The sequence below is a fragment of the Syngnathus leptorhynchus genome, chromosome 11, assembly GCF_054491065.1.
Source record: "Syngnathus leptorhynchus isolate UIUO chromosome 11, UIUO_Slep, whole genome shotgun sequence".
Lineage (NCBI taxonomy): Eukaryota > Metazoa > Chordata > Actinopteri > Syngnathiformes > Syngnathidae > Syngnathus > Syngnathus leptorhynchus.
In genome coordinates this window covers 5,416,683-5,431,511 of record NC_141205.1, presented here as the reverse complement: position 1 = coordinate 5,431,511, position 14,829 = coordinate 5,416,683, and the positions used below count along the sequence as shown (strand labels likewise).

Genomic DNA, 14,829 nt, shown 5'->3' with positions numbered 1-14,829 from the left:
TCACTTTTTGGTTCTTTTATCACAAACAGGGCATTTTAGGTTGTATTACCTGACATGTTTCGGCATGAACTTCCGCCTTCATCAGAGTATCACTGCTGTAATCGTGACGCGTCTTTACCAGCTGAGAGACGGTTGAGATCCGTAAACGAGGCCCGAGGACCATCAACAGAGACGAGGGAGCCTACATGCTCTCTACCACCTGGAGCAGCATTTTGGAGAGGTGAAGGGACAGCAGAGGGCGTGACTCATCTGTCAAATCTGACAGGTGAGTCACGCCTTCATTCATCGATCAGCTGATAAAGACGCGTCACAATTACAGCAGTGACACTCTGATGAAGGCGGAAGTTCATGCCGAAACATGTCAGGTAATACAACCTAAAATGCCCTGTTTGTGATAAAAGAACCAAAAAGTGGTACTTGTTAAACTTATTAGCAATTTCATTCATGTTGTCAAGTGTACATAAAAGCACACAACTACGGAGAGAACATCCAAACTCCACCCAAGAAGTGCTGAGCCAGCACATCTCAATCTTCAGTGCAATAATCATATTTATTTATTTATTTTTTTGCATATTTTGCTATAATCACCAATGACGTGAAAGACTAATTCTGCCACCGAGTGGTCATAAAAATAGAATGCAACATTTTGATTGGCAATTTAGGCATGGGTAATTACTTCGAGCTTTGAGAATGACTCGCTATTCCATGACAGGGTTTTTTTTTTTTTCTTTTCCCCCGAGGACTTTGGAACAATTATGCTCTTGTATGTATAGTAAACGGTGGAGGCCAGTATCCAATTAAACAGTTTCCTGTTATTCCCTTTAGCACTAAGCTTCCAGAAAGTAAATTAGTTTGATTAGATAAGCAGAATGAAAACAGTTTAGGTGATTATTCATTAAATTGCAAGTCAGTCCAATAAATGATTGAATATTTTAGGGGTATTTAAAGCTGTAAGAAATTCTGTGTTTTAAACTATTTTGTTCCACAAATCAAAGCATGGGAAACACACACACTTTTCTTGCTTATGGTTTAAGATCACCAAAGCAAACAAGTATTGTTGTAGTTACAATTATATTACGTTTTTAAGTAGATTACTGCTTTTCTGTGACTATGATAACAAACAACAACTGGCCTACCTGGATCATTTTTTGTTTTCATTCTCTGCTGTGGGAATATACTCACCCACGTGTATATCCAATGGGTGCAGAAGGTCCACTGACTTGCTCAGTGTGTGTAATGAGGACTGCACCAAAAGTTCACTAATTATTAACTTGCACGGGTCTGTCTGGGGGTATGTCCCGGTATCTCGTGTTACCCAGGAAACATTGAACGTCTCCATTGTATCTATAACAACAGCTTTTGTCCACTTATATAAAGACTGAATGATATTTATCATGGCCTACAAACACTATTAGATATTATCATAAAATTGAGTCCAAATGTACAGTATTTATTGCCAAGATCAAAGACATAACTTTATGAGCAAATCTGAGTTTACTAGAGAGAGATAAGTTATCATATTACACATGTTTACAGCACGTGACGAAACGGAGCTGTTCTGAGCTAAAGCAGTTAAATGCAGTCCATCTGGGAAGCAGATGTGGGGGGAAAACTCAAGAGGCTAAAATGTTTTTTTTTCCCCCCTCTGTTGTGTCTCCCCAAACACTGCCAGTTCTTTTTAAATGATGACATTGTGTTGTTGTCCCCAAAGGTATAAACAGAACGTTTGTGCTTTTGGCGGCAAAAAACACCGATGAGGATTACGCTGATACCCACGTGAGTTGACGAGTCGATCTTAAAAAAGAGCAGAGCTGAGTATTCACGGAACAAAATGGCAACTTCTCTCCGGTCCTGTGTAAAAGAAATTCCTACTCGACAGAGGGTGCAGCTATCAAGAACACACAGAAGCGTTTTTTTATGGCCCATAAAGTTCTCTCCTAAGGCGCTTTTCTTCCATCAATGACTGCTTTATCCTCACGTGGTAATTTACTGAACAAATTATGAAGCAATGTTTAAAACACATGGAAGGCAACCATAAAAAAAATATGGCAAATATGACATGTCATAAAAAAAAGTAGTCCACCGCACGTGGTTGCAAATCTCAACAAAAAATGAACCAGCTGCTCCGTGAGCAGATACTCACGATGAAGAAGTAATGGAACTCGGACTTTTCGGGTCGTCGCCCCTGAGAGTTGTCCTTTTCTCAAGTTCGGAGCCTAGGTAACACGTGTATTAGATTTCCCCTCGTGCGTAAAAGCAGGAGGAAAACAGTTGGACTCCACCACAGGGTGTTAAAGAAAACATCTAAACAATGTTTGCTGTCTTTAGGTGATCCTGTCGTCTGCAGGTTATACTTGTTTTACTTTTTCTTACAAAATACGAGGCCTTGCCCTGAAACGGGAGGTGTTTCTTCTCATTGCCTATCTATCCATTGATAACATTATCAAGGCAAAGGTTCATCCAATCAAACTTTTGGGTTAAAGAAATATACTCCCATTATGTCATCCGATGAGATGTAAAAACGCCTTTCTGTCATGGTCAGGGCTTGGCGATAACCCTGACCCATATTTTAGAGATGCATAATAAATTTGCTATCTTTATCACACTTTATCAAGTTAATTAACACTCACCAGACTCTTTATCTTGAAGATTCCTCCGCCAGAGAAACTGCAGCTAAGCCACTAGGGAAAGAATAATTACATGAGAATCAGTGGGCTGATTCAATTAGCTTGCAAAATAGAAAAAGGAAGACACAGAATTGCTTTCCTCCTCGGACAGATGTCTCGATGAGTATCGGGTTTTTGGCTATAACGTGACTTAGTAGCATGCGATGTTATTGACAGTAATGTTTTCGGTTACCACTTTTGTTTACTTTTTGCTGTCGGCCAATCACAAATTTCTTCAACCAGATCCTCCAAGTTTTTTTTTTGGGTCAGTGCAATGATTCGGTGTTACTGTACATTTGAGGGAACCTTGTCCTTCAATCAGTTTTAACTTCTAAAATCTGTTGTGAAATAATTTAGGATGTCAATTTTGTTTATATCAGAGTCAGTGCTGCACAATACAATGAATCAGGGAGAAAATGCAAAATTGTTTTATTTCCAGCAATATTATTAACAAATGCATAGACAAAACATGAAAATAGTGAGACAAGTAGAACCCAAAAGATACAACAAAAGATCCTTGAATGAATGAACTTAATGATTGTTTTCAGTTGCTATAATTGCTCCCTAGTCCAAGAAGATCTATAAAAAGCAAAGTTTTAGCCAAGAAAGCAAAAAGCTGCACCCACTCACTGCTTCATCCCTTTGAAAGAAAATGTGACATGAGGGCTTCTCATTTCAGGATTGCAACCAAAAGATTCAAATGTCTTTGAAACACAATATTAGTGTTAAAACAACACTTTTGGTTCATCCATCAATTTGGGATGCATTGAGCCCAACAACTGAAATTATTTATGGAATGTTGAGCAGTGTGCACACAATTATTAATGAGATGTCTAAAAGACTCTTGGGATGTTGCACTTATTTGCAAAAAATATATATTTTGCCCAATTTATTTCTTTTTTTTTGTTTACACCATAACAGTTTTCAATTCTGATGTTGGCAGACAGCAAAAGACACCATTTAGATTGGGGGGGGGGTGATTGAACTTGACAGTAGTCCTTGTTCCTGGGGATGTAGATGTTGGTCAGCATCCGTCTCAGTATTTAATAGTCCACTGCTTGACGCTGGCATCGTGAGAAGTGGTGACCAGAGTATTCGCGTCGATCCAAGACAGGCCGCTGACATGGTGCAATTTGTGACAATCTGCAGGCGTACCCCAAAAAAAAAATTAATGCAATTTTCATCTTTTTTTTTTGTTAAAAACAGGATGACCTACCTGGCAGTTTGACCCGCTTGTCTTCATCACCAATTGTCCAAATATAAACCATCATGTCCATCCCACCAGTGGCAAAGTGCTCATTATCAGGTGCCCAGGCTAAGCTAACTGGTTTAGCATGGTGTCCATAAAACTCATTTTTGACCTTGAACAAAATAGCAGGGAGAGGGCAGGGGGTCAGCTTTGAAAACTGTGGATGATAATTGATTAAAAAAAATAATAATAATAATAATAATTACCGAGTAGCCATCTGCCACACTAAAGGCTGTGGCCACCCTCTTGTCATCAATGACTGCCAAATAGGCTCCATTATCAGAGTAACCCATATCTGTAATGGCACCTTTAACCTGGATGGTTTTTTCCTCATCCTTTAGAGTATTGCCTTGCACCGAGTACAGACGAATGGTACCGTCCTGCGGATGAGAAGAGGGAGAGTAAAGGTGAGTCCTCCTTTACCAGGACCAATTAAGATGTGAGAAGAAGCTGTTCACATGCGGTGCTTTTGCTTCCCGGAGACCTACACCAAAGCCCATTTGTGCAACCAAGCAGCTCAGAACAGAACAGCCATTAGCTAAACCACCAGCTGTCTTGTTTCGTCACTTCAGGCTCTGTTGAGTCTGTCATTTGTGACTGCCAATTCTTAGATGTTCACTCACTGTCCCCCCCACGGCGGCAGTGTTCCCTGCTGGATTGAGAACTCCAACTTCGGGTTCGTAGTCAAGGTTTTCCAGTGTGAAGACATTTCGCTTGTCCTTTTGTAAGACTACCTGGAAAAAAGTTTCATGGATTCCTTCATTTAGAGTCTAACATTAAATTCTAATGTACAGACTCGCATGAACATTGCGTATTTAGAATGCGTAATTTGGCTCGAGCAGAAAGATTACCTGGCCGATGCACACGACCAGTGTTAGGCCCCCGGCAGCTGCTGAGATGCTTTTTGGCTGGGAATCCATTTTCACCACATCAGATGCACTGAAAATACAAACCGCTGCATATTTATATTACTCAAACAAACAATTTACAATCATTATAGACTCCTCTAAACTACTTTTAACGCCCCAGCCTAGTCAGTTCAATGCAATAAACCCAGTGAAAGAATAAAATAGTGACTGCATCTGCTAACAATGTAAACTTGCTAATGGATGCACATGCAATGAATGCTTATTTGATGAATGTGTCTACCTGTAATCCTTCTTGTTGATGCTGGTGTAGCGCGCCGTGTCATCCATGCTGCACGTCACCACTTCATCAGCGACATTGACAACCATTTTGCTCACCTGGTTGCTGTGGCCCTTTCCTGAGAAACAATCATTCTCCCCAGTCTCTGCATCCCAGTAATGTGAGACAAAGGTTAAGTGAAAATGATCGCAGAAACATTACTGAGGAAAAAACTGTTAGTTTGTTATGTTTTGTGGCACTAATGGCACAATTTAATTAAAAATGACATGCATCATGTGTATTCTGACATCTATTTGTCCACTTTTGATTCAAATTTAGTGCCATGACATTTGAAATTCTCACCAAAAGTGAATGCATCTAAGCTGTTGTAATGTGCCATTGGTTGAGAAGGATATTGATGTGCCCATCATGACTTCCTGTGTAGATGTATGGTCGTCCATCACTTCTGTGAATCGTCACACACTGGATGGACTTAGTGTGGCCCTGTAGGAAGAACACGTGGATCAGCCATATGGAGAAATAACACTCCGTAATAGGTTGAGCTTACGAGAGCAAAAACTGGCCAGATGGCGGCCCGCGTCTCGAAAAAAAAAAAAAAATCGTAAAATAGCTCACTCATATGTCAAGGCACCAATGTATTAGAAAAGTCTCCACAGCAAAACAGAGCGTGAATCGCAAATAGCTAAAATTCTATTGGGCTGACCTTGATGGTGCGTATAGGTCGGTCGGGATTGTTCTTGTCCAAGTAGTTAATGTAGCCTGTCAGGGAGATGCTGAGGAGATGCTCGTTCTGCCACAGACAGCCCAGCTGCTGGTCCGCTACCTCAGAGCCCATGTTGAAGGTGGTGACCGCCGTACCGGCGCTGACATCCCAGAGTTTGACAGTCTTGTCCCCCGAGGCAGAAATCAGCTGGGAGCTGTCTGGGCTCCAACTTATCTAAGGCACAAAAGGGAACCGGAGGGGGTTGTTTTTCAACATACTCGTGCGGTAGCTCATCAAACTATAACATCATCCATAACTTTACCCCTTTCATGCTACAATACAGTCATCAAAAGTTAAAATAAAACAGGCATCCTAAAAGTGAAAAGGTGTCAAACTTACAGCATATATTCCTCCTTTATGAGCCCTTTCTCCTCCCAGGCCACTGATGTGCTCACCAGTAGCTCCATCAAAGAGTAAGATCTGAGGAAAAGAAATTGATTGGAATGAAATATATACTATTTGTTACTTTGAGCAAAATCTTGTATTTGAATAATACAACACTTTTCTTCAGGTTTTGAGAATTTCTCATCGCCTCATTGCTTACCTGGCCGTCAGCACTAGCTGTGGCAAAGTGACTTCCATCAGGAGAGAAACGAACACAGTTGACAAACTGGGTGTGGTCCTATCAGCGGGACACATGTCAAGCAAAACATTTCTTGTCAATTCCGGATAAATTTCAGTTTTCATAATTGACAAGATGAAAAAGATGAATTATTAGAAACAATTCTAGGTATGATTTTGTGGCAGGGGTCAATGCCACAATTAACTTCAAGTTAGCATACAAATAACCATGACATTTTTGTTGAGAATTCGAAAAAAGACTTAGCAGTCATTGACTAACTTACTGGGAAATGTGAAATCAATAAAAGAAGATCTTTACTCACACGTATCGCGAACTTGAACTTGAAGGGAGGCCCCTCGGAAAAAGAAGCAGAGGTATCGTCGCTGCCGGTGATCATTCGATAGGGACGTTTTGGACGAATATCCACGCTGTTGATTAATTTGGAATGGCCAGAAACACTTCCTACTGAAGAACCAGAGTCCCACAGAAACACAGACCCGAACCTTTAGAAAGAATGCAAACACAGGTTTGGTTTGTGTAGGTCAGTTATTTCGAAATTGTGTTGCCACTAGCTGTACAAGACCAACTGCCTGAAATACAAAGTGAAAGCAAGACAAGTAACAGCCTGCACGAGATGGTGGTTAAAGATACACTTCACCAGTTCATCTAAAGGAAGGACAGATGCTCACTTCTCTCGTCCGTCCCCAACAACAGCAAGCCTCTTGCTGTCCTCTGTCCATGCGATGTCCTTCACCTTGCCCGATAATGGGGTGTATTCGTACTTGAGAAGGTGCTCCTTCTGCGTGGTGTCCCAGATACGGATCTTTCCTGCTACATCTGACACAAATATTATCATTTATAGTGAGTTTGTGGTAATCCATTAAAATGGTCACTGACTGCACTATTTCAAACAGACTTGTTACCTCCAGATGCGATGTAGAAACCACTGGGGGCGTACTTAGCAACAGAAACGGAATGGGCGTGTTCTGTGTAAATGTCTGCTATGGCTGGGTTCTTCAAAAGAAAAGAAAAGAACAAATTGTTGATTGTTTGTTTTCCTTGCATTGCAATGGCATCTAATAAAATAATCATTTTAGATGTAAGGTCAAATGGTAGGAAACTTTGATTTGCTTAAAAGGTCAGAGTGGATTAATACAGACTGAAATTCTAGACTTCCTGACATGACAAGCAGGTTACACATGCACGGTATACATCAACGACAACATTTATCAAAACAAAAGTGTAATTTTCAATAATTACCTGAATGTTCCGGATGATGACACACTTCCCGTTGGTATAGAGGAAATTGTTGCCTTTGGGATCACCACTAATCACTTTGGCAACTCCCCTTTCCATCTGCGGCAGACTGGCAAAAACTTTTCCTGAAAGTAGTCATGACAGGGAGACATTGCTTAATCATAATAATCATAATCGTAGTAATAATAATAATGACAGTATTATTAACAGTAATAATAATAACAATAATAGTAATAGTTGTGTCATAATCATCATCAGTAATGTTTGTGTTCATTCTTACTGTTACTTTTGATGATTGCTGCGACTTTTTTTGAATGAAAATGCCTCGGCTCATTAAAGGATGCTGAAACACTAATCTAATTCAAGCATGTTTAAAAAAAAAACCGGCACGAGATGGTTTCAGCATGCTAAATATTGCAGTCACGTAGATGTATTTATGTCCTCCTTTTCACCAACTTAAGAAACCACAAGCAATGCATTTAATCTGCACGACAGCTTCCACAACTGTATTTTGTTGAGAGGTTGTTGTTTCTTTTTTGATTATTATTGTTTTAATAGTTAAATCATTAACCACTCCATAGGTAAGGTTTCCCGGAGGAGGGATTGTGTTCAAGCCTGTTAAGGCATGTCATAACAATGAGTGAGCACAATAACACAGTATACCGTGCCAGTACGCAAGCTAAATGACAGAAGTTTGAAGACGCCAAACTACTCTAACTGGATCAATTAATCATAATAATAATCACACACACAGAGACGGCCACAAGAGTATTGCATGTGTCCGGATCACGAGGAAGGATGTGTCAAAATCATCAATCGTATGCGGGTGAGGCTCGCTAGTTAGCTTCATGCTAACCGAATGACTGGCTTGAGCGAAACCAGACAAATGAAGACCTTAATTAGATTTTTTTTTTTCACCCTGGCAACTCAACATGCATACTCACTCAGTTCGTACGACATAGTTGCTGTTGATCACTTGATTTTCTTAATATCAATAAATCAGTGGAGCCAGCAGGCTGAGAACTCCCTGAACGCACAAACCCGGAAGCAGGTAGCGCCCTCACGTCGCTTGCCTTTGACCATATATGGTAAACTCACATACCACGCTGTCACTGTCATCCACTGAACACGCACTGTGATGGAATTATTTGGCCCCGAATTTGACTTCACAGGCTCTGGGATATGAGCCCCGCCCACACAAATAGCCCCTTCTCAGAGAATCACCAATTACCTAATAAGATTTATTTTTTTCAACCTGTTCAATAGAATTGTGTTTTACATTATAATTATATTGATATTCAACTGGTACCCTCGTTGAGGAAGCGATCAGTGAAGTCAATAAGAAGCTGGGAGTCCCCGAAACAGAAATCATTGTTTCACAGTACCTTCACTTACATGGATGACTTAATGGCCGATTCAGTTTTACCCTTCCACATAGTGACAGTAGATTCATCATGTATTCCAACAGTCAGTGTCACTGGACTAAAATAGAACTGGGAACCCCCTGACCTATTTAAGATGGACCCATGTCTACTGATGACCCTGCATGCTTCTATAATATCAATTTAAAAAAAAGGTGCGATGAGACATTACTAAACAGGGAAGTGTGAGATGTCCTAAGCAACTCTGACTGATGCATCTCTAGTCACAAGATGCTTTATATACGTAGATTTCTCAAGCAGTATTTTAAATGTTGCAATGTTTTGTTTTGGGGTTTTAACCATTTTTGTTTGATTAGTGTTGTATTGAGTCAAAGTGCAGGTGGAAGCAACCTATTTTTTTTTCCTCATCTTAGCAAATTCTTCACAATAAATAAAACAACCCAGTTCTTCCTCCCTGTAAATGGGGCGTTTCCTGTCGCGCTTTGCACCTTTACCACTGGGTGGCGCTGTAAGTAGAGGGTTCTCTAATCTACGAAGAAAAAACTGTGACCATGGCGGCTGTCATGAGAAGCGGATTGGTAACATTGATCAAGGTGAGTCCAAAGATGTATATTAGCGGATTTATTTCACATCAGTACACCCAAAGTATAAGACATACTGTCGAAAGTGTATATTGTTTTATTCATGATCAACGTAGTTTATTGCCGGTGTCCCATACGGGTTTGCGCTAACCTTTTTCCTGTTACTAGCAACACACCTCCTTTAGCAACACTGCTGTGGCTTCCTTGCTCCTTAGCTGATTTATCGAATTTTGACAGTCCATACACATCTCAACTCAACTGTATTTCTAGAACAATTAAAAACAACCACCGCTGCACACAAAGTGCTGTACGGAAAGCAAAAATAACTCGTACAACAAACACATACAATGACACTAATAGGTCTATTGTCTGTGTTTTCTTGGGTCTAACCAAGTATATTTGTATAACTCTGCCAAATAAGAGTTATACAAACGATTTATTTACAATAAAAATAAATAAGCCATAGAAATTCCTCATGAACTTGTCATGTTTAATATGCATGCATTTTCTATACTCTCAGCTACATTCCTACTAAACGTTGGTATTTATTATGATATCATTTTTTTTTTTCTATCTGCAGGGTCTGAGCGGCCCTCAGTGGCAGCAGCTCGCCTGTCGACCCCTGAGCATATCCGCTCGCTTACGTTCCGAAGCGCCGCTGGCTCGAGCCGATGCAACCTTTAAGGTCACAATGGTTCCAGGGGATGGTGTTGGACCTGAACTGATGTCTGCAGTCAAGGATGTGTTCAAAGTATTTTCCCCAATGACTCAAATCAACTGATAATAATTGTATCCTCTCCCACCTTGCTCTGCTAACACTTTTTTCTCATTTGCTCCACCACAGGCAGGAGATGTCCCTGTGGAATTTGAGGAGTTCCATTTGAGTGAAGTACAAAACATGGCTAGCGAGGAGAAACTGGACCAAGTGTTGACCTCTATGAAGAGCAACAGAGTAGCAATTAAAGGTATTACTCATTGATTAGTCTTAAGTGAAATTTGGTGATGAAGGAAGACTAAAAGATCTTGCATGTTTTTCAGGAAAGATCCACACACCCATGGAATTCAAAGGGGAGTTGGCTTCATATGAAATGAGATTGAGGTACAAGTTAGACAATATTTTCTTGGTGTTATTATGATTCATTTTTTTGGAATGGGGGAGGAAAAAAAAGCCACCGCCGTGTTCTTTCATCAGACGCAAACTGGACCTGTTTGCCAATGTGGTTCACGTGAATAGCTTGCCGGGCTACACCACGCGCCACAACAATTTGGACCTCGTAATCATCCGAGAACAGACAGAAGGAGAGTACAGCTCCTTAGAGCATGAGGTAAACATGAGTGAAATCTAATTTGTGAAACTTGTATTGTCAGATGTTGTGTATCAAAATGGTAGCCCCTAATCACTACTCAAGAAATTCCTCTCTGGTAATAAAATGTTGATGAGGCCTGACGTAGTTGTTGATGAGAAATATTCTTGCTTTGCAGAGTGTGACCGGTGTGATTGAATGTCTGAAAATCATCACCAGAGAGAAGTCGAGGCGCATCGCCAAGTTTGCTTTTGATTATGCCACCAAGAAGGGGCGAAACAAAGTCACGGCTGTTCACAAGGCCAATATCATGTGAGAAAATATCAAATATTGTTTGGAACCGTATCGTTTGACTCCTTACCCTAATTTCTGTGTCCAATTACAGGAAATTAGCCGATGGCCTTTTTCTGCAGAGCTGTGCCGAAGTGGCACAGCTTTACCCCAAAATCAAGTATGAGAACATAATCATTGATAACTGCTGCATGCAGGTAATTATTCTTTTTCGTTTTATTTTTATTTTCAATTTAATAATGATTTCACTCTGTTTAAATTCCTTAATGCTTGATATCTATGACATTCACACCAAGCAACTGTCTAACAATATAACATCTATCAGACTACGGTATTTGTCAATATGTATTTGACAACCTAGATTTATGTATATTTCATCAAAAAGTTTGCCTTTTATTTACTTTAACCTTGGTTATACACCTTTTCTGTAGAAGTGTTACGGCTTACATTACATTTCTCAGCTAAGGATCATCAATTCAAAATAAAATGTGGTTGAATCTTTATCAGCCACTATTGTTTTTGTTCTTTCAATATGTTCACCTACTTTGTTTTGTTGTTGCTTTGTTTCCCCTGCTGCAGCTGGTCCAGAACCCATACCAGTTTGATGTGCTGGTAATGCCCAATTTGTATGGAAACATAATTGATAACCTGGCAGCGGGACTGGTGGGAGGGGCGGGTGTCGTTCCGGGCGAAAGCTACAGTGCAGAATATGCAGTCTTTGAAACGGTAAGAATCTTTCCCTTTCTGATGTTTGCTTAACATTTCGTTGCTGCTTTCAGTCAATCGCTGGTTGCTCCCTTGTCATATGTGTCGACAGTTTATCCCTGTCCCGTGTTCTCTTGTAGGGTGCGCGCCATCCCTTTGCACAAGCAGTAGGTAGGAACATCGCCAACCCCACAGCCATGCTGCTAAGTTCTGCCAACATGCTCCATCACCTCAAGTAAGCAAACTTCGGCTTCGGCAGTCATTCCCATTGGACTTTGTGCCACCATGCCATAACATATGACACTGTTTCACAAAAATAGAAGAAATATTTTCCCCCTGTCTTGAATTCAGACTTTTTGTCATACTTGAATGCTTCATATGATCAAACCAGTTTTATTATCCTAAGACAATGTACTTTAAGTAAATGTAATATGCCAATTTGTCTGGCCCCACGTACTATCTGAGAAAGTATTCACCCCTTGTACTTGTGCCGCCATCCTTCACAGCAATAGCTGAAATCAAGGACTTGTGATAACTGCTGAGAAATCTTTCGCATCACATTGAAGGAATTTTGGCTCATTTTTGTTATAGTGGAGCATTTTCAAACACAAAGTTAAGGTCACACCGCAGCACCTCGATCGACTTTGCCTCTCTGACACTCAAAAACCTGAATTTCTTTTTTTTGAAGCCATTCAGAGTTGAGTCATAGCCCAATAGCACTCAAGAACACACAAACAAACTCCTTAGAATATTCCTGCAAATGTTTTTTTTTTTTTTTGTGTGTGTGTAGCAATATTGTCATCTTGTCATTGTTGCCACGTTTGTGTTGCAGTCTGGATTATCATTCCCAAATGGTGTCTGATGCTGTCAAAAGGGTCATCAAACAGGGCAAGGTGAGTGTGCATGAGCTACATTGAAGTGCCCACCACTCTCCACAGCCTCAGAATGTGGCAACACTTCTGTCCCAACGCATGATCTCAACATAGCACTAACAACTGGTTGTGAAAATGTCAATTCTTCCGACACCAATGCTGCCGGATGGCCTTGCGTTCAACATTCTTGCTGTCTGTCAACCACGACGTTCTGATAACTGGGAATATCTTGCATTTCTTTTGTTCAACCTTTTGGACTTGGTCTCTTTCTCTTGTTGAGTTGGCTCATAGTGGCCTGTGCCACATTTCTAACATTCACTAACGGGCCAACCTTTTGCTTGCCAGATGGCATCTTGGAAAACGTTCAGACTTTCAGAGCTTGTCGCTTGTCTCAAGGAGTTGGCAGAAGGTGTGTGTTTGTCACGGAATGGCAATGAAAGCCTCACAGAGCTAATCAGAGCTGCTAACTGCAGGAACCCAACGCAACGTCGTCACCTCTTACCCACACACTCCTTAACCGTTACCCTTCTCTGTATGTGTGTGTCTGCATGTCCCAGGTACGGACACGAGACCTCGGCGGTTACTGTACAACAGGCGACTTTGTGGGTGCTGTTTTGGAAAACCTGCAATACCGACCTATTTAGATGTGTTCTCCCATATACGCACACGTCTTCATGATGATCTTTTCTATGGACACTCGGACATTGACATGTCATGAAATGGTTATTTAGTATTTGTCACCTTGACAAAAAAAAAAATTCTACCACTGGGTTTACCAATCCTGTTAATGGGTTACCACAACCCAACAATGGTCATGGGGGGGGGGGGGGGGGGGGCGCTGCTCATCAAGGCATCCACTAACCGTGTCATTTGCGAAGCTGTACACAAATGCTGTTTAATGCTTCACCCAGAATATTCGCAAATCGGTTTATACTCCTGATCAAATTCAGCAAGTGAGACATTTTCTATGTGGTGAACTTCCACAAAAATTGCTTTCTTTTTGCTGCTCTTACTTGAAGCTTTTTTTTTTTTTTGCCACAACACTGTCAGAGAATGTTCATGTTTATGACTGGAATTTAGTCAAAAGTTTTACCTGTACAATTTGGTCAAGCAAATAAAGACAACTAAAGACACACACCCTTTTGAGTTGTTCTGCTATTATTTGTTTTCTGAGCATGTTAAGTGTTCAAATCAAAAGTGGAGCAGAGCAGACCATCTCCGCATATACTTGTATTGTTTCTTTCTCTGCTGTAATTGTACATAGACTTTCTATTGAGTGTATATTGCAAGCTATATCTGCTGTGTTGTTTTGAAATGCACTCAAGCATGCTGCCTTTAATACCATACCGCTTGTCGACATGTGCTACTGCAGCTGTGCATACATAAAGTAACACACTGTTCTTATGCTTGCAACAGGTGCGCACCGGAGACCTGGGTGGTTACGCCACGAGTGACGAGTTTACCCGAGCCGTCATCGCTAACCTGGCTGCCTAATCGTATAATCATTTGCAACTCTCAGCTGCAAAGGCAGACACGGGCTTACTCATTTGCTTCCTGCCGACCTCGTCTCTCCACTAGTCCTGCTCACACTTAAAACCACGATAAGACACCAAAACGCACAACTGTAATCTCTAAAAAGTCATGATTTTTTTATTTTGAGTATGATATATATATTTAGGCTTTACTTGCAGTAATTCCTACTTGAATGTTCCAAGTGTGGACAGCAGTAAATATCTTACTATTTCAGATTATTTATTACATCAACTAATTAAGGTATAGTGCCTCTATTTATAGTGAGCTATGAAGAATAAAATGAGTGCGACATGACAAACTGTCTCAAAATTCTTGTTTATTAATTGTTAGAAGAAACACAGTATCCCATTCCCAAAGCTTGCCCGTCCTAGCATCGTGATCGCAGAAGATGTCGGAATTTCTTCTCCGGCTTTCAATGCAGCAGATGTGCTGCAATTCCCCCAAGAGCCAGCGGATGTCGCTGTTGTTTAGAGCAGCAAATGGAGAGTAGGACAGGGCCTGCTGTGGGAGAACGCCGA

The 14,829-nt window shown here is 40.8% G+C and overlaps 3 protein-coding genes across 5 annotated transcripts in view; 1 reads left to right on the top strand and 2 right to left on the bottom strand.

Moving 5' to 3' along the window:
- slc2a9l2 (solute carrier family 2 member 9, like 2) overlaps positions 1-1,187 on the bottom strand; it is a 38,653-nt gene extending 37,466 nt beyond the window's left edge. Inside the window, exon 1 of one of the 2 annotated variants that reach the window (XM_085923374.1) lies at positions 1,137-1,187. The gene's annotated coding sequence lies outside the window, so the exon portion shown is untranslated. Of the gene's footprint in view, positions 1-49; positions 340-1,136 lie in introns of those variants that run through there. The other variant, XM_085923373.1, reaches the window with a different exon arrangement.
- A 1,891-nt stretch (positions 1,188-3,078) lies between these two features.
- On the bottom strand, positions 3,079-8,728 carry wdr1 (WD repeat domain 1). The gene is made up of 15 exons (XM_085924983.1): positions 8,588-8,728; positions 7,647-7,768; positions 7,310-7,400; positions 7,076-7,223; positions 6,709-6,889; positions 6,369-6,446; positions 6,164-6,244; positions 5,765-5,998; positions 5,457-5,544; positions 5,065-5,221; positions 4,767-4,854; positions 4,539-4,649; positions 4,122-4,295; positions 3,883-4,027; positions 3,079-3,809 (listed from the first exon to the last, which is right to left on the bottom strand). Exons 1-15 carry the CDS (start codon positions 8,601-8,603, stop codon positions 3,703-3,705), a joined length of 1,821 nt encoding a protein of 606 aa, XP_085781109.1. The 5' UTR covers positions 8,604-8,728; the 3' UTR covers positions 3,079-3,702.
- Positions 8,729-9,496: 768 nt separating this feature from the next.
- idh3b (isocitrate dehydrogenase (NAD(+)) 3 non-catalytic subunit beta) lies at positions 9,497-14,600 on the top strand. Of its 2 annotated transcripts, none has more exons than XM_085924922.1 (11): positions 9,497-9,618; positions 10,187-10,357; positions 10,451-10,571; positions 10,645-10,705; positions 10,799-10,931; positions 11,089-11,222; positions 11,296-11,398; positions 11,781-11,927; positions 12,047-12,141; positions 12,739-12,799; positions 14,195-14,600. In XM_085924922.1, exons 1-11 carry the CDS (start codon positions 9,577-9,579, stop codon positions 14,270-14,272), a joined length of 1,146 nt encoding a protein of 381 aa, XP_085781048.1. In that variant the 5' UTR covers positions 9,497-9,576; the 3' UTR covers positions 14,273-14,600. The 2 variants fall into 2 exon arrangements, with proteins under 2 accessions (XP_085781048.1, XP_085781047.1); XM_085924921.1 differs by lacking the exon at positions 14,195-14,600 and adding an exon at positions 13,336-13,602.
- Positions 14,601-14,829: the final 229 nt, after the last annotated feature.